The sequence below is a fragment of the Pungitius pungitius genome, chromosome 21, assembly GCF_949316345.1.
Source record: "Pungitius pungitius chromosome 21, fPunPun2.1, whole genome shotgun sequence".
NCBI lineage: Eukaryota > Metazoa > Chordata > Actinopteri > Perciformes > Gasterosteidae > Pungitius > Pungitius pungitius.
The window spans coordinates 1434197-1453058 of NC_084920.1; the positions used below are offsets into that span (position 1 = coordinate 1434197).

The 18862-nt window shown below is 51.4% G+C and overlaps 1 protein-coding gene across 3 annotated transcripts; it reads left to right on the plus strand.

Moving 5' to 3' along the window:
* The first annotated feature begins 1272 nt into the window (after positions 1–1272).
* Positions 1273–18216, plus strand: LOC119213376 (myoferlin-like). 3 transcript variants are annotated; one of them, XM_037464626.2, is made up of 54 exons: positions 1273–1652; positions 2235–2290; positions 2485–2576; positions 4567–4675; positions 4766–4856; positions 4939–5105; positions 5234–5362; positions 5463–5525; positions 5606–5656; positions 5744–5774; positions 6218–6333; positions 6429–6555; positions 6658–6761; positions 6878–6946; positions 7031–7074; positions 7485–7567; positions 7670–7708; positions 8001–8125; positions 8210–8323; positions 8437–8614; positions 8698–8822; positions 8928–9037; positions 9139–9331; positions 9428–9583; positions 9679–9810; positions 9895–10058; positions 10556–10670; positions 10768–10870; positions 10956–11098; positions 11174–11344; positions 11539–11626; positions 11708–11785; positions 11891–12072; positions 12257–12415; positions 12491–12592; positions 12698–12859; positions 12969–13134; positions 13222–13295; positions 14183–14194; positions 14281–14379; positions 14535–14663; positions 14761–14916; positions 15007–15098; positions 15197–15367; positions 15448–15596; positions 15744–15883; positions 15989–16077; positions 16162–16257; positions 16333–16474; positions 16575–16674; positions 16753–16946; positions 17220–17329; positions 17425–17572; positions 17691–18216. In XM_037464626.2, exons 1-54 carry the CDS (start codon positions 1565–1567, stop codon positions 17727–17729), a joined length of 6165 nt encoding a protein of 2054 aa, XP_037320523.2. In that variant the 5' UTR covers positions 1273–1564; the 3' UTR covers positions 17730–18216. The 3 variants fall into 3 exon arrangements, with proteins under 3 accessions (XP_037320523.2, XP_062415982.1, XP_037320524.2); XM_062559998.1 differs by lacking the exon at positions 14183–14194; XM_037464627.2 differs by lacking the exon at positions 7670–7708.
* The last annotated feature ends 646 nt before the right edge of the window (positions 18217–18862 follow it).

Genomic DNA, 18862 nt, shown 5'->3' on the forward strand with positions numbered 1-18862 from the left:
ACATGGTGGCTGAGGCCTGGCTTGTTTTTCCCCGCTCCGCACGTGTTGTGGTGACGGCTGGTTTGTGACTGGCTCCCACCAGCAGAAGGAAAGCAGCACTCCCCAGTGGAAGCACTGGGACAACGCACGGCTCCACCTGCACCATCATCAGGAACCCGCTTTCAGTCAGAAGGATTCCGTGTAAATGGAATAATGGACCTTTATTAGACACCAGCACGAGGCTCTGAATAATTATCCAAATCTATGATGCAATGGCCAGAATTGGGCAATATAACCATAGTGGCAGATATTAATACAACTTTCCCAAAGCATATTTTAAAGCTCGTTATAACATGAATATGTAAAAAGGCCTCCTGTTTTTTCCCTGTGGACCTTTTAAGGCGGGCTCTGTCATAGCAGTGATGTCATCAGTTGATCTTTCAAGATAGACACACATACCTTTACTACAATAGGTAACTGATATGCCAGCGTTTCGCTATATAAATAATATAGAAGACACCATTTTCACTATTGTCAAAATGCATTATAAAGTAGAAGTTGGGATAATAAAACAGTGAAAACAGATAACATAAGGTATTAATGTAATCTAAGCTCATATTTCAGCGTTATATTTTAAACACTATTGCTTTGGTCTGTAACACGTCCCGTTGATAGGGCACAGTGGGTGATTATTATGCTTTTGGAACATCTTATATAAATGTATCATGTGCAGCTAAGAGGTGCTACAGCACCAGCTGACTGTAACACAGGATGATGTACACATAAGCGCGTGCATGTGAACTCTGCACCCCCGACACAGGTAAAATATCACTACATAGGAGTAGAAATCAATACACATGGACTCTGCACCCCTGGCACAGGAGTAGATATCAATAGATATGAACTCTGCACCCCTTTAGAACAGAGGAAGCCCCCGCTCCCATGTTCCACCCTGGTGTTGTGTATGTGTGAAGGATGCGAATAAAAGGCTGTTGTAAAGGGGAGTTCGAGGGAAGTCGACACACCATCCACTGGGCTTCCCCTTTGCAAAGTGAAATATATACGACTTGTCTGTGGTTTGTGTGTGTATTCGTGTGTGTCCTTCCAGGTGGTCATGGATGGCCCCTTACTGGCCCCGTACTGGCCCCTTAATGGACCCAGTCAAACATATGCTGTTACCCCATCAGGCCACTAGATGGAGCCAGTCACACATTCCACGCTCAAACGAGCAGACGCGGGGGGACCCGAAGGGGGTCAGCATCTCAACCCCCCCCCCCCCCCCCCCCCCCCAACAAATAACCAGCATGGGCTCCTGCCATTAACCCCTCGCCTCCTCTGTCCGTGATGCAGCCCGTGGGTTTGAAGCAGAAAGTCGCAGACCTCCACCGGGACCGCCCTCATTCCCTTATTTCCTCACCAGCGGAACCGGGAATAAACTTCCTCCGCCCCGCCCCGTCTGCCTCAGTGATGATGGGGCAGTGAGCGGGCCAAAGGCACCAAAATCCTCTGGAGGTTCTATTTTGTTCTTCTTCATTTTCTTCCACAACTTCAGCGACGTGGTCTTTTTCCTGAGCCGCCTGCAGCCATGTTGCGGGTTGTGGTGGAATCTGCTAAAGGTCTCCCCAAAAAGAAACTTGGACTCCCGGATCCAGTGGCCTCCGTCATCTTTAAAGGTGAGTCTTTCGCAATGAACCGGACCTGGAAAATCACCAGGTCAAACCACGTGGTCTTTAAGAAGTACGTAAAGTGTGTTTGATGAGAAGTTTACGGTCGCTTAATTGGTTGAACTTGAATAGAGTATGACGTCACTCCAGAAGTCTTTTTGCTGTGACGTCAATAGTTTTTGGACTCCAAAAGATACAGATTTAGGTGTCATGTGTTCTGTTGAAATTCTAAATGTGTACGTTGCTTTGCATTCGTGCAGCGAGGAGAGTCCCGACGGAACAAAGGCGCCCACAGAGAAACCAGTTAGAAACGGAAATGAGCCTTTTAAAATGGTGCCAGGTACTGGTTCCCTTTATGAGGACAAACACCTGGCAATCAGCGCTAGTTGCTGTCAGCTGTTGTTTGTACCCAAGTGGACGTCACCTCTCATAGGTGGTGCAGCGTCTGCTTATCTCCTTTCCTAACTCAAAACAGCCAAACCAGTGGGTAGATGTCAGATGGGTGTCTTCTTGTCTTCAGAAGTCGCGTGCCGACCTGTTTCAAAGATTTTGTGTTTTTTTTTTAAACGTGTGAAATGATTTGACTTTCAGATGAGAAGAAGAAAACCAAGTCGATTGACAACGAGCTGAATCCCGTGTGGAACGAGGTGCGTGTTGCAACCTGCAGACGTTCTCTGCCTCCCTCTTTCGCTCTGTCGCTCAATCGGTTGGTTTTGATCCGCTGAGGAAAAGCAAAGCCCCTCTTTCAACGCGTCAATCACCTTGTCACAGTAGCTTATCGACCATGAGGTTTTTTTTTCCCCCCTGCTGACGGCCCGTTCCCCCTCGTCTTGTCTTGCAGGCGCTTGAGTTTGATCTGAAGGGCATCGGCCTGGACTCCAGCTCCTTCGTAGACGTGATCGTGAAGGACTATGAAACCATCGGGAAAGACAAGTAAGGACACATCAGAGCCCCGAGACTGAGCCTCTCGTCGGCTTTTGTGCAACACGGGGGATGTAAGGGGAGGCCTCGCCTCAGTGAGGCCATGTGCAAACACCTCGGAGTCTGAGTCGTTGAGTCGGCACCTCGACCACAGAGGACAAGTGTCCAAACACGCGCTGCCTCTAGCTGCCGCCTCGTCCCACTCACACCCTGCTTGCCCTGTCGAGGCTTGTGTGGGATGATTGGGCAACAAAGGCTGGATGACTCGCTTTTGTCCCCCCTCCTCCCCCCCCCCCCCCCCCCCCCCCCCACCACCACGTAGGAAAACAAAGCTCTCTCTTTAGGATTTGTGAGTCACTGAGGAGAAGAAAATATTTCTGTGTGGCATGTCTTTTGTCAGGTGATCCAGTGGTCGTGTCATTGCAGCACAGTGTGAACTTTCTGAGGAGGCAAAAAGCTTCTGAAGTTTGACACATTGTTTCCACGGGAAGCTTCATCATGTAGAACGTCTCTCAACGTCATGTAGAACGTCTCAGGAAAACCAATCGCATCAAATCCTATGTGGTTTGTATAGTCCCCCCCCCCCTCACTCCTCCAGTGTGTGTGTGTGTGGGACATTCTTAGGGGAGGGGTGGAGCTTTTTTAAATGTCCCTCCCCGGGTAACAAGCTCTTGTTAAACTGAGTCAAGTTTTCCACTGGGCTCTTCCCCCCCCCCCCCCCCCCCCCAAAGATCCACACTGAGAGCGCAGTTTTCCTGCTGTTATGGGTGGTCCTTGTCGTCACGGCAACAAAAGGGGGAACCCTCTCACCCCGCCCCCCCTCCCTTTCTTAACTCCTCAGATTTAACAAAATGAATGTCTGACCATATCCGTACAGTGTGGATTATAATCATAAGTAGTGCTGACGTCAGCATATCCAGTGGAGGACAAATGGACGGGTTGTCAATGTCCCCAAAGACCAGCCAAGAGCTTATTTTAACCGCGTTTCACAGATAAGTGGAAACGAGTGGAACTGATGTATGTTTATGGTCTTTTGGGTCATGGGACCTACTCAGCTGTTTGTCCTGTCTCTCACCTCAGCTTGGCATTAGTCACAAAGTCTGTTATCCACAGTGAACAAGGGGGGTGGTGGGGGGGGGGGCTACATATTTTGTTCACATTTCATAAAGCTGAGGCCGCGGTCACTCAGCACGTCACGGCTCCCCGGAGAGTCCCTGCCAACCTACTTCCTGACGTGGAGGGAAAACAATTCCACAACAGTTCCACCCTCCTCCTCCTCCTCCTAACCCTCCCAAAGCAAACTGTGACTCACATCTGCACATCTTAACCATCAAAGTGAGCAACGACTCGGTCAGGGATCAATCGGGTTATCGGGCCCAGCGCAGGAAATGAGGTCTCTGCCTCGGGGTCACCCAGTCGGCCCAGAGCGCGTAGCATTGTGTTCCATCACTATTTGTTTAAAACGGGGAAACTGACTCAATCAGTGATGCAATAACTGAGCGCTCCCTGCGCGACGGTCCCTCTGCTCACAGGTGTTGACTCTAAAGTGTTGGTACAGCTGATGTGTGTATATATACATATAGGTGCTTGCAGTATATTGTTGAACTGGGCGTACAAAATAGAAAAGGACGCTTTTGCTTTTTAATTTTTGCAATAAGTTTTTTTTCATCAAAACCCACTACGCGCTCAGGTCATCTGAACAATCTCAGGTTTGTACGTCTGGCAAAATCACGGTTCTGCTTCCAGCTGGTGCTTCAATGAGCCCAAAACGAGATCACTGGTGCCGGTTTGTTTGTCCCGGCGGGCTGGGCGTGTTGGCTCTGGGCGGCGACCTGCTATTCAACCCTTTTGTGACGGCGACGTCCCCGAGCGCAGCATTTCAGCCTGTAACGCCGTGGCCGATGTTTGTTGCCATGGAGACGGGGTTTATAAAAAAAGAGTGAGTGTTCGCTTACTTAATGTTTCCCTGCTTTTTGTGTTTATTTATTTTTTTCGCTATCAGATTCATCGGCACAACCAAAATCCCTCTGAGAGACCTCGCCTCGGGTCAAATGAGATCACTGCCCTCCAAAAATGTCCCTTTGGTCGATGAAAGTGGACAAAACATTGGAGTAAGATTCTTCCTGCGAGAAATAATACAAAATAAAATAAATGGAAAGGAACTGAAATGATAGACCAGCCCATTATTCTTTTTGTTCCAGGCTACAATCAACGTTGCGATTGGCTACACCCCTCCAGCCAACGCGGCGCCGAACCTCAACGACCAGGCCGGAGACGCCACAGTGGACGGCGGTGTGTGTCCCCCTCAGCAGCGTCCTGCAGGTCTGCAGCCTGCACGCCGCGTGTCTGACCGTCTCCTCCTTCTGCTGAGCAGGTGGTGGTGGCGGCGGCGGGGAGGAGGGGGGTGAGACTTCCCCAGATGGGGGCCAGAGCGGCTCCGCGGGGGTCCCCTCGCCCGCGGGACAGTCGGTTAACCCTCGCCAGAAGACGGGCTGGGCGCAGAGTAGCCGCCGACTCGTCGACAAACCTCAGGACTTCCAGGTCGGCTTGAAGAATCATTTCTGTCGACATTAATTACAGGAAATTATGTAGTTTGTTGGGGTGGGGGGGGGGGGGGGGCTCCATGACCCCCCGCCCCCACTGACGCTGTGACACCACACGTCCTTCAGGTCCGAGTCCGAATCATCGAGGCCCGTCAGCTGTCTGGAAACAACATCAAACCGGTGGTGAAGGTCAACGTGTGTGGACAGACGCACAGGACGAGGATCAAGAAGGGAAACAACCCCTTCTTTGATGAGGTGCGCACACACACACACACACACACACACACTGAATATTCTAGTATTGAACTGGACTGTGTGTGGTGAATGTAATGGTTCTTTTTAATTTTTAATGTAGATCTTCTTCTTCAACGTCCACATGCTCCCTTCGGATCTGTTTGACAAGCACATCAGCTTCCGGGTGGGTACACGTGAGCGTGGAGGTAAAAGACAACGTGCGGATGCGTGTGAAAATGAAAATGCGCGTGCTCTTCTCTGCAGGTGTACGATTCCTATTCGCTGAGGGCCGACAGTCTCACGGGAGAGTTCAAGGTACTCGTCTGTTAACGCGACGTCTTCTCTGCCTTTTTTGTTGTAAACGAGCGCCTGGCTGATCTGGTTTTTTGTTGTCGCACGCAGCTGGACGTCGGTCACGTCTACGATGAACCAGGTGAGCGACACACAAACCACACATTTGTGTCTCATTTACATTTGCTCCTGTGAAAGTCTGAATGTTGAATTTTTTTTTTTGCGTAGTCTAATTTTCATTTCATTTGGTTAATGTTGTAGTTTGGGTGATTCTGTAATCTGATAGATTAACAATGGTACTCGTATGTGAACGGTGTCGCTCAGAGTGACGAACCCACACATAACGACATCTTTAACGTTATTATCATCATGACTAATACGCGTGAGACGGTGCTGTGTGTGTGTGTGTGTGTGTGTGTGTGTGTGTGTGTGTGTGTGTGTGTGTGTGTGTGTGTGTGTGTGTGTGTGTGTGTGTGTGTGTGTGTGTGTGTGTGTGTGTGTGTGTGTGTGTGTGTGTGTGTGTGTGTGTGTGTGTGTGTGTGTGTGTGTGTGTGTGTGTGTGTGTGTGTGTGTGTGTGTGTGTAGCCCACTGTGTCATGAGGAAGTGGCTCCTGCTCAACGACCCAGATGACTCCAGCTCCGGGGCCAGAGGTTACCTCAAAGTCAGCCTCTTCGTGGTGGGGGCCGGAGACGAGGCCCCGGTACGTGTCTCTCTCTCTCTCCATGTGGTCGTTATGGCCGTCGCCCTCTTCCTCCTCCTCCTCAGACTCTTTCCTGTTCCCCCCGCGCCCTGCAGGTGGAGAAGAGGGACTCCTGCGACGACCAGGACGACATCGAGACCAACCTGCTGCTGCCCGCCGGCGTCACCCTGCGGTGGGCCACGTTGTCCCTGAAGGTGTTCAGGGCGGAGGACGTCCCCCAGAGTAAGAAGAGCCGCCGATCTTTGGGACAAATTTAAAAAGTGTCATTTGATCTGCACAAAACGGAAGAAAGCGAGAAGAGTCTGAACGGTTATTCGCTTTCAGTGGATGACACGTTCGTCCAGAGCATGAAGGAGCTGTTTGGGGCAGACGAGAACAAGAAGAACCTTGTGGATCCCTTCTTGGAGGCTCGCTTTGCCGGCAAAAAGGTTTCTGGTCCTTTCCTTCCGTGTTGACTGCTGCATGTGCTGCATGGGCTGCATGTGCTGCATGTGAGCGTCGCTGTGCAGCAGAAGAGAAGCTGATCGGTTGCTTTTCTCTGCAGCTGTGCACTCGCATCATTGAGAAGAACGCCAACCCAGAGTGGAACCAAGTGCTGAACCTCCAAGCCAAGGTGAGAGCAGGAGAAGGCTTCTGACCCAGAATAGACACCATGAATAAATTTTTTTTAACTTGCTTTTTTTTTGTATTCCTAAAGTTCCCCTCCATGTGTGAGCGGGTCAAGCTGACGGTCTTCGATTGGTAAGTCGAGCAGCAACGTCTACAGAGGTCTAACTCTCTGAGTAGAGGCGGCGTCCTCCTGGTTAACTGGACATGAGAATGTGTCCCACACTATTTCCGCAGTGTGTGTGTCTGTGTGTCACCCCCCCCCCCCCCCCCCCCCCCCCACCCTCATGATCCTGTTGGCAACCTCTCTCAGCTAATTTCATTCATGTGCGTTTCTGAGCGGACGCTCTGTCCGATAACTCGGGTCCAGGAAGGCTGACGGGAAATAAGTGAGCGGAGAGGTCCAGACGCCGAGCTCCACGTACATTCCTCACACAGGAAGTGGGACCGTAGCGCACAACAGTGCCCCTGCGCTGTGAAATAGGTCTCAAGTGTTGTGTTTGTGTATGCAGTGTGAGTCTAAAGGTGTGTGTGTGTGGTTTCAGGGATCGATTGACAGGAAATGATGCTGTTGGAACTGCGTACCTGAACCTGGCCAAGATAGCCTCCTCCGGTGGAGAGATAGAAGGTGGGATTTTAGTTTTGACCTAAACATTATTATTATTATTATTATTTTATATCTTTGATGAAACCCCCATTTGAAACACACCTTTTTTTTCTCCTGGAATAGAGGAACATGCAGGAAATGGGGGGAAACCGTCATACGAAGGTTCACATGTGGTCTTTTTATTTGTGTTGCATGACATGAGGCGCGTTCAGCATGTTGTGTTTCGCCAAATCAGATTAACGAGTTCGCCGACGCTCCGCTTCAGGAGCCGCGTTCGCGTGATTGAGCCTTTTTGTAGTCGTAGCCCCCGCCGCTCACTAACCAAGCATTGGCTGTGTCCCCCCCCCCCCCCCCCCCCCCCCCCCCCCCCCACGCTTCAGCCACCACTGACACTAACATCCACGCCTTGCTTGGTCCGTCGTAACCCGCCTGCGTGCGTCTCCTCTCCTCACAGCCAACACGGGGGAGTCCGAGATGGGCTTCCTGCCCGTCTTCGGGCCGTGCTACGTCAACCTGTACGGGAGCCCCCGGGAGTTCACCGGCCTGCCGGACCCCTACGACGACCTCAACTACGGCAAAGTGGGGACCGGTCGCCGCGTCGCAACGTTTGCCTCCCCCCCCACACGTTGGGTTTTCATGGCGCTCCTACGAATGTCTTTGCAGGGAGAGGGCGTGGCGTACCGGGGGAGGGTCCTGGTCGAGCTGTCCACGAAGCTGGAGGGCAAAGCGGACAAGAGCGTGGACGACGTGCACAGCGACGACGTGCTGGTGGTGCAGGTATTGAGCCGCCGAGGGGAATGCGTGACGTGGTTTTCCTTCTCTGGCGATGAATTTTTGAAACGTGTTCCACCTTCCTTGTGTTCGCCCCCCCCCCCCCCCCCCTTCATCAGAAGTACCAGAGGAGGAGGAAGTACAGTCTGTGTGCCGTCTTCCACAGCGCGTCCATGCTGCAGGAGCCAGGGGAGCCGATCCAGTTTGAGGTCAGCATCGGTAACTATGGCAACAAGCTGGACGCCACCTGCAAACCGCTGTCCTCCACCACTCAGTACAGTTGCGCCGTATTCGATGGTGAGCGAGCGAACTCGAAAGTGACGACGGCCGCCTTCTCGCGGAGAGGATTTTAAAATTGAAGTGGTTTTTATGTTGCCCAGGTAACCACTACCACTACCTGCCCTGGGTGAACACCAAGCCCGTGGTGGTCGTCCTCTCATCCTGGGAGGACATCAGCCACCGCCTGGACGCCGTCAACATCATCCTGTACATCGCTCACCGCCTGGTAAAGCTGCTCCTCCTCCTTCTCCGTCATCTACCCATGGATCTGCATGTGTGTGCTTGTTTCTGTGTGTGAGGTTTTAAGACTTCTTCTTTTCGTTGGCTGCAGCAATCCAACCTGGACTTGTTTAAAGTCGCCATCGCGGCCAAAGTCTCCGACAAGGAACTGGTTGAGGTGTGGCTGACGTTGCTCAATCAGCTGGTGGAAGACATAGAAAGGTAAACGGAGGGACGCGGCGTTTTCATTTCTGATTTCCAACGAGGGATCATGGGCGTGAAGATTTAATCCCGCTCGGTGTAACGTGGCGTTTCCCCGTCAGCTTCCCGGTGCCGGCGCTGGAGGGCCAAGCCAACCTCACGGCGCTCGACCTCCAGATCAAGAAGCTGCGGGACAGCGCTTTGGCCAACATCAAGGACGGCGCCGCACGCATGAGGCAGGAGGCCACCGAGATCCGCGACACTCTGCCGGACCTGGAGTCCTGGGCGCAGAAGCTCGCGCTGCTGGCCGAGGAGGCGCGTACCCCGTAACACCGGCGCGGGGGGGGGGGGGGGGGGGGGGTTTGTGTTGATTTGGCCGCATCCTGTAACTCTGGTTTCGTCCCTGCGCAGCCCCAGAACAGCATGCCCGACGTGATCGTCTGGATGCTGCGGGGGGAGAAGCGGGTGGCCTACTGTCGCATCCCGGCTCACCAGGTCCTCTACTCCAGCTACAGCGAGCAGGCCTGCGGGCGCCACTGCGGGAGGACGCAGACCGTCTTCATGCAGGTGAGACGCGCGGCGCCACAGAGCGCCGGCGGGTAGGAGCTAGGTTCTTTGTGCGGGGGGATCGGTCGCCCACCTGCTCTCTGTGCTCCCTTCAGTACCCCATGGACAAGAACAAGGGCGTCAAGGTGCCGGTTCAGATCCGAGTCAACATGTGGCTCGGTCTGTCGGCGAACGAGAAGAAGTTCAACTCCTACACCGAGGGGACCTTCAGCGTGTTCGCTGAGCTGGTACGTTCCTCCCAAATAGAAGAGAAAAAGAGAGGAGGGGGGGAGAGCATCTGAAGGTCAACGCGCCGTCTTGTGCTCTTTCAGTACGAGAACCAGGCCCAGGTGTTTGGGAAGTGGGGGACGACCGGGCTGGTGGGGCGCCACAAATTCTCCGACGTCACGGGCAAACTGAAGCTGAAACAAGAGTTCTTCATGCCGCCGAGGGGGTGGGAATGGGAAGCTGATTGGTTCATCGACCCGGAGAGAGCGTGAGTTTTTTTTTAAATTAAAATTTTAATTTCCTCTTGAATTCAGACGAGAGAAAGAGCACAAGGTGTTTGTCTCAATGTGGTGGCGGGTTTATGTTCCTTCTCCAGTGAACATGCGTTCTGTGGACCTTTTTTTTAGAGCTTCTTCTGTTTACATTCCTCTCGCCCTTGATAAGCGAGTACCAGACCGCGCCAAACACTTTAACTGTTTCCGTCCCGTACAGAAGGGGGACTTCATATATCCAGCTTATTTCAAGAAGGTCGCGACGGGGCACATATTTTTTTTTAGCTTATCTACGTCCTTCATATCGTAAGCAAAGCATTTCAATAAATCAAAAAATGAAGAATTGTTGTGCAGTGCAGCAAGAGGCTTCGTTTGGTATTAGTGCACAGCATAAGTGTGCAATACAACAAAAACGACCACTGGATTGTGCCAAAGATCTTCAAAGGAGACCTTCGCCGTGTTGGTTTCAACGTCTCACTCTGCCGTGTTTCAGCCTCCTGACGGAGGCGGACGCAGGACACACGGACTTCATGGACGAGGTTTACCAAAACGAGACCCGCTTCCCCGGCGGCGAGTGGAAGGCCGCCTCCGAGCCGTTCACCGACGTGGTGAGCGGACCGCACGCCACCCCTGCGACACGACACGAGCGCACGCTGCGGCCCACGCGTAGCGGAAAGTGAATGTGCGGGTTTTTGTGTTGCACAGAATGGGGAGCTGAGTCGAAACCCTGCAGAGTTCGAATGTCCTGCAGGATGGACGTGGGGGGACAAGTGGACGGTGGACGACAACAGAGCTGTGGACGATCAAGGTGCCGCCCTTTTCCTCGGTGGTCCTCCAGCTGTTTGTCGGCACGAGGAGTTTGTGTGTGATTGTGTGTGTGTGTGTCTGCACAGGTTGGGAGTACGGAGTCACTATTCCCCCAGACAACAAGCCCCGGTCCTGGGTCTCTGCGGAGAAGGTCTACCACATCCACCGCCGCAGGAGGCTGGTCCGGCCCCGCAAGAGAGCCGCACTTGCCGCAGGAGCCGCCGCGCCGGTCAGAATTGGGTCACCTGACAGAATTTACATTTCACGTAGGACGTTTTTTGAGCGACGTTGTCCTTGGTTACAGAAGCGGGACCAAGGGGACCCCGAGGGCTGGGAGTTCTCCTCTCTGATTGGCTGGAAGTTCCACAGGAAGGAGCGCTCGTCGGACACCTTCCGTCGCAGGCGGTGGCGGCGGAAGATGGCGCCGGAGGAGCGGCTTGGAGCGTCCGCCATTTTCCAGCTGGAGGGGGCGCTGGTGAGTGACGAGGCGGCGCTCAGTCGAGGTCGGTTTTCATAAAGGTACCATCCGTCCACCAGAGGCCCGGCGTTAGTGACCCGGATCTCGTGCCGGTCGCTGTCGGCCAGCTATTTGCTTTAGGCGCCTTTTTTTTTGTGTTTGTCAGCGCGTGACGCAAAGCCCTGAGGCGCCTGTTTGCGTTTGCTCTGCAGGGTGTCGACACCGAGGAGAAGGGCTCGAAGGCCGACGTCACCAAGCTGTTTGGCGCCAACACGCCCACCGTGTCCTGCTCCTTTGACCGTGAGGGTCCAGACGGCGGCGCTTCTCCTGGAGCACGGACGCACACATGTGCATAACGGGCCTGTTGTTTTCTCTCCACAGGGTCCTACGCGTACCACCTGCGCGTGTACATCTATCAGGCCCAGAACTTGGCGTCTATGGACAAAGACAGTTTTTCCGGTCAGCTGCTACACAGTGGTCCAAAAAAAATCATTTTGATGATTTGGTTCGTCATTGAAAAATGTCTGATGTGAAGAGACATTAAAGGGTGTCTTCTCCTCGCAGATCCGTACGCACACGTCTCCTTCCTGCACGTCAGTAAGACCACGGAGAAGCTGAAGGCCACCCTGAACCCCACCTGGGACCAAACTCTGATCTTCAATGATGTGGAGATTTTCGGGGACCCGCAGAACGTTGCTCAGCTTCCTCCTGATGTCGTCGTGGAGTTCTTCGACAATGACCAAGTGGTACACAGAGAAGTATTTGTTCAACTAAATATGTGGGGCCGTCAGAACCGAATCGATGGACCCTTTGACGTTTAACTGTAGATTACTGCATATAACGGGGGACACAGTGAAACATATTTCCCTTAAACTTGAAAGAACCATGAATGAATTGATGTGAAGCAGAGATTGTAACGCGTGTCCTCAGGGGAAGGACGAGCCGCTGGGCCGCAGTGTTTGCGCCCCGCTGGTGAAGTTGCATCCGGGCATGGACCAGACACCCAAACTGCTGTGGTACCCCATCATCCAGAAAGGTCACAAGGCCGGGGAGGCCCTGCTGGCGGCCGAACTCATCCTCAAAGACAAGGTTTGTCCCCCCCCCCCGGAGATAGAGGAGAAATCCCTTTCTGGACTCATGCTCTCCTGCTTCTCTCCTTCGCAGTCGGGCGAAACAGAACTTCCCCTGTTTCCCCCCAAGAGGGCAGAAAACCTCTACATGGTCCCTCAGGGCATCCGGCCTGTGGTGCAGCTCACTGCCGTGGAGGTACGGCGTGACTTTTAGACCCCCCCCCCCCCCGCCTCCCCATCCCCTCCCTCTGAGCTGATGTGCGACGTGTCACCACCGTGACCTTTCTCTCCCTGTGTGCAGATCCTGGCGTGGGGCCTGAGGAACATGAAGCCGTTCCAGCTGGCCTCGGTGTCCTCCCCAAGCCTGGTGGTGGAGTGTGGGGGGGTGAGGGTGGAGTCGGCGGTCATCAAGAACATGAAGAAGAGCCCCAACTTCCCCAGCTCTGTCCTCTTCATCAAAGTGGTAATAGCACTTGTCTGCAGGGGGACAAACGATGTTGATCTTCTGCATCTCAAGGGGTTTTGGGGCTTTTAAACAATTCTGTGAACTCACAATGCATTTCTGTATGCAGCTCCTTCCAAAGGAGGAGATGTACACGCCCCCCATTGTGCTGAAGGTGATTGACCACCGTCCGTTCGGCCGGAAGCCCGTGGTGGGTCAGTGCACCATCACGACGCTGCAGCAGTTCAGATGCGACCCGTACGTCGTCACCGCAGACGGCGCCATGTCCTCCAAAAGTAAGCAAAGTTCCCACGAGTGACCTGGATTCAAACGAGGCCGCGAGCACTGCTCTCACCTTCTCCTCGAAACCCTTTTTTTAACAGTGGCGCTGATGGCTGCTCCTTCCGCACATCTCGCCATTAACATGGAGGAGAAGAGACCACTGCTGGAAACTCAGGTACACGCCCTCCGACAATTTAATGTCGCGATGTGTTGCCCCGGTGCGTCCTTCCTTCGTGTCACTATGAAGTGCATAATTTGGCTCTCTAGTCAAATTTGACGGGCTCGCTTACTCTGGCTTACAGTTCTTGTTCAGTATGTCTGCTGCTCTCGACAAAATGGCCCCACATACCTCCCACTTTGTATGTATGGTTCATTTTTATAGCTTTCTAATCAAAGCGGCTGAGCGCTGCGGCTGGCTCCTTTGAGGCCGCGTGATTAAGCTTCGCACAGCATTTAGTTTGCATGTAAGTTACTTTTACCAAGAACACAGTTTCATTTAATTCACCTGAAGCAAAGAAATTTACTTGACTTTATTTAACTTTGTTAAAAAGAGGATTGATGCACACTTTCATGTCCAAAGGCTACCGCCAGCATCTGATTAGCTTAGCATTCAGTCAGGAAATAGCTTCTGTTTATTGGATTGATTTAGTTTTTTTTTTTTTTAGTTTTTTTTTTACACTTGTTCTGTTTTCACACTTTTATTGTAATATGAATGTATCAAACGAGATGTAGCTTGTTAAGTAGTGAGCTTCAGAGGTGAAGGATGTGTAGCCTCGGCGAGCTAACTGCGTCTCTCCTGTTTCTGATGGTGATGCTAAAGCTGCTGGCAGTAGCTTCATTTATAGAATGCATCAATCATCACATTCAGATTCTCTTGCAGGCCCTTTTGTTCCAACTTCCTTTTTAGATGGTTAAATTGCAACCTCTTTGTCTCCTTTTCAAACTTTCTTTCACTGTTATTACTTCCTTGTCAGCACACACCTGTTGTCACTGCAGTGTGTGTGTGTGTGAGCGTACTTTTGACCTCTGTTTTGTGTCTCGTTGCATCTTCGTTCTCCGAAGCTTGAAGAGAAGGTGAGCGTAAACAAGTGGAAGCAGAATTTTAGTGTCATGAACTGCTGTCATGTATGATGTTCAACAACGATCAACTCCACATTCAGGAAAAAGAGACGGTCGACTGGTGGAGTAAGTTCTACGCGTCGACTGGAGACCATCAGAAGTGTGGCCCTTACCTCCAAAAAGGCTACGACACCCTTAGAGTGGGTTTGCTTGATCTCTTCATACACGTGACAGACCCTTTTTTTTTTTTTATAGTTTTACTTCACATTTCTTGTGCGTCTCGTCCGTGATCCCCACTAAGTGTGACTTGAATGCACACACACACACACACACACACACAAACACGTGTCCTCAGGTGTACGACTGCGAGCTCGAGGACGTGCCGGCGTTCAAAGGCCTGACGGATTTCTGCAGCACCTTCAAACTGCATCGCGGCAAGAATGAAAACGGGGACGACGACCCGTCGGTGGTGGGAGAGCTGAAGGTAGAAACCTCCTCGACTCGAGGCCCCAGACTCCACGACCTCAAACTGTTTGTGCGTGTTTGTGTCAAGCTGTGTGTTTGTGCTCCTGCACGTGCAGGCTTCATTCAAGGTTTACCCGCTGCCGGACGACCCGGGCGTCGCCCCCCCGCCCCGTCAGTTCAGAGAGCTGCCGGAGAGCGGCCCTCAGGAGTGCCTGGTCAGGATCTACGTGGTCCGAGGCATCGACCTGCAGCCCAAAGACAACAACGGCAGGGTGAGGATACGCGTGTTTTACCAGCAGTAGAAGCAGGCTTCAGCGGAGCTCTGAACTCTCTCTCTCTCTCTCTCTCTCTCTCCTGCTCAGTGCGATCCTTACGTAAAGATCTCCCTGGGTAAGAACACGCTGGACGACCGAGACCATTACCTGCCCAACACCACCAGCCCCGTGTTTGGAAGGTACCAACGTGACGGATGTGTTGATCTTCCAGATCACGTTTACCGTTGAAGGGTGAACGCGGCGAACCTTCTCACACGCTCCTTTTTTGTGTGTTTAGGATGTTTGAGATGACGTGTTTCCTGCCTCAGGACAAGGATCTGAAGATCTCCGTCTACGATTACGATCTCCTGAGTCGCGACGAGAAGGTCGGCGAGACGGTGATTGACCTGGAGAACCGCTTCCTGTCCAGATACAACTCCTACTGCGGCCTGCCACAGACCTACTGCATGTGAGGGAGATTCAGGAGGCTCGCGAGAACCTGGGGTTGAGGTCCATGATCTCATTTTCCTGTTTTTTTTTTTGTGTCAGTTCTGGTATCAACAAGTGGAGGGACCAGCTGAAGCCGTCTGAGGTCCTGGCCAACCTGGCTCGTCTGAAAGGTCTGTCCAAACCCCGGACGGAAGACAACGGCACGTCTCTCGCATTCAACGGCAGAGAATACACTCTGGCTCAGTTCGGTACGTCTTCTAGCGATGGTCGACTATTGGGAGGACCTCAAACACTTCTAGTGGTTTGCATTGTACGCTCCCTAAAGGGTTCCTAAAGAGGCCTTTGCGTGGATCAACAGTGTCTAATCTAGACGTGACTTGCTCTGACCCCCCCAGAGGCCCACACGGAGGTCCACGAGCACCTGGGCCCGGCCCGAGAGCGCCTGTGCCTGCACGTGCTGCGGGAACAGGGACTGGTCCCCGAACACGTGGAGGCCAGGACCCTCTACAGCTCCTTCCAGCCCAACATCTCCCAGGTTGGACCCCCACAGCGCCGACGTGTCCGTCCACTGTCCGGCCTGACCGCTGCTTCCTGAAACCTTTTTTAAAATGTATTTATTTCTCATACCGTGCTCAATTAGGGAGTGCTTCAGATGTGGGTGGACGTTTTCCCGAAAAGCATCGGCTCCCCCGGTCCTCCCTTTGACATCACGCCGCGCAAGCCGAAGAAGTGAGTGCCGCGCTCCGCGAGCCCCCCCCCCCCCCCCGGTCCCTCCATAAAGGAGGCTCCGTTAATGCCTGCTGGTTGTTTCAGGTACTTCCTGCGCGCCGTCATCTGGAACACCACGGACGTGACGTTGGACGAGACCAGCATCACGGGAGAACGCATGAGCGACATCTACGTCAAAGGGTACAGCTGATGAATACTTTTAAGTAAAGGGTCTTCAGAAGGTCGAGTGCTCACGCCTGCCGTTCCCTTTGCCAGCTGGATGCCGGGCATGGAGGAGAACAAGCAGAAGACAGACGTTCACTACAGGTCTCTGGACGGGGACGGAAACTTCAACTGGCGCTTCGTCTTCGACTTCGAGTACCTGCCGGCCGAGCAGCTCTGCCTGGTTTCCAAGAAGGTGAGTTCTGGTCCGGTCTGAGTCAGTGAACGATCGGCCCGAAGTGAAATGAGCAGCGTTTTTGAAAACGAAGACGTTTTGCTGTGTTCTTTTTTTGTAGGAACAATTCTGGAGTCTCGACAAAACAGAGTTCAGGATTCCGCCCAAACTGATTGTCCAGATTTGGGATAACGACAAATTCTCACTGGATGACTACCTCGGTGAGACGCCGCGCCTTTGCAGTTCATCAAAGATCTCTTTCCAGCGTGCGTTCATCGTCTAACGCTCTGTGGTCTCAGGCACCGTGGAGCTGGACCTGCGGAACCTGGTTGCTCCGGCGAAGAGCCCGGAGAAGTGCTCTCTGAAGATGATGGAGGATCTGGAAATGGGAGTTCCAAACAAACTGGAGCGAGCCAAGTCTCTGTTTGCCCAGCAGTCCGTGCGAGGCTGGTGGCCGTGTTCCATTGAACAAGCTGGGGAGAAGGTCCTGGGCGTAAGTATCAATAGTGACGCGTTCTTTACTTTTTAAAAAAATGTAAATCAACAAATGCATTCCTGCATCTCGGCTTTGTTCTTATTGGTCGATGGACACATTTTAATCTAAAAGAAAAACAGGGAAACTTTGTTCTTTAAAATCAGAATGTTACTCTGCTTCAGTTTCAGTCCAAAGAAAGTACTCCAGTGTATCGTTGCCTGCAGAAGGTTCTGATCCTTTTTTATTCCGTCGCTGCACCGTACTTCTCCAACGATGGCGTTGTGCTTACAGGGGAAAGTGGAGATGACGCTGGAGATTATCGGGGAAGAGCTCGCGGATGAGAAACCTGCAGGAAAAGGCCGGGACGAGCCCAACATGAACCCAAAACTGGACCCGCCGAAGTAAGAGCCCAGTTCTGTTAACTGCTTGAACCAAACATGTTGGAATGAGGGGAAACTTAATGTGACCTCATCAACTGTCGTTCCATCTCCCTCAGACGTCCAGACACGTCCTTCTTTTGGTTCACCAACCCATGTAAGACCATGAAGTTCATTGTGTGGAAAAGGTTCAGGTGCCTCTTCATCGTCCTCGTCCTCCTCACCATCGTGGTGCTCTTCCTGGCCATCCTGCTGTACTCGTTGCCGGTAAGGGAAGAATACTGACCTCCTCTGGAATGCACTTATTATCATCGCCTGCCTCTTAACGGTGAACATAACTAATTGGATTGGTCTCTTTTTTTTTTTTTTTTTTTCCTTTTTCCAGAACTACATATCGATGAAGATCGTGAAACCACTGCAATAACCCTGAGCATCACAACCATTTCTTTTTTTTGTATACTGCCTGGATTTTATAAAGGTTTAAATGGGAAGGGGTGCTTGCACAAGTGCACTATATTATCATATTTTACCATGAGCACGTTCTCTCAGCCGTTAAATGGTGAAACTCGTTAGCAAAACATGAAACGGTTTCCAAAGAACTGATTTTTATCACTGAGACTCTGAAGGAGGAAAACGGGAGAACTCTGTTTAATCACAACCTCAAGAAATTCAACTTAAGGCTGCACTAAGAATTCATGATTTCACAGTTCTGTTGATCAAAGTTACATCCTCAATGTAAACTGGGATAAACGGCTATTAATAATTGTCACTATGGTAGTATGTGTTATAGGACTGTTGCATTACATTGTGCCAGGGTTTCAAATCAAATGTGCTAAAAACAAAAAAAAACAAAAGACATTCATGTTCAGTGCGTTTGCATGTTTTTCTAAATTAAACATATAAACAGTCAACTTTTGTAGATGTTCATTTTTTTTTTTTTTTTAAGATGTGAGCAGAAGGACTCATTTTGTGGTCACTAACTGGTAGACCGGACCCAGAAGCCGTCCCATCCGGACCAAAAACTAAAGACTGTTGTTATTTAGACTCGACCAATCGAGCCGTTGCATTCCAGGCAGGACGATGACATCGTCTCAATACAGACGAGAGCGAGGTAGCGGCAAATGCAGAAATTTACCTTTTTTAAAAAGGCAGTCCTACGGTTTAGTTAATTGAGAGAACATTTATTTTTTTACACCTAACCCACACTGCACCAGATGACTGGTTTAAGGACCAGGGTGTTCTGAATGTACTTGAAAGTATTGGTCTACTTAAAAAAACCTAGTTTACAGAAGGTCTACTTACCTATAGGCCACCTGAATTTCTGAAAGTACTATATTTCTAAATATGCTAGTTCTACACTTGTCTGCTGGAATTGGTTGAACAAAAATAAAAGTCCATGTGAAAAAAATTACTTCTCACTGTTCTCAGGTCAAATATTTATGCAATTAAAATGTGATTAATTTCAATTAATTAATTACAAAGCCTCTAATTAGATTAATATTTTTAATCGAGTCCCAGCCCTAATAAAATGTATTAGAACATATGTATATATTGATT

Excerpts from the sequence above, each read along its gene's own strand:
- LOC119213376 (XM_037464626.2), top strand. The coding sequence starts at position 1,565 with ATGTTGCGGGTTGTGGTGGAATCTGCTAAAGGTCTCCCCAAAAAGAAA. Across the intron at positions 12,416-12,490 it reads AACTCATCCTCAAAGACAAG|TCGGGCGAAACAGAACTTCC; the intron begins GTTTGTCCCCCC and ends TCTCCTTCGCAG. Across the intron at positions 16,258-16,332 it reads AGCGACATCTACGTCAAAGG|CTGGATGCCGGGCATGGAGG; the intron begins GTACAGCTGATG and ends TCCCTTTGCCAG.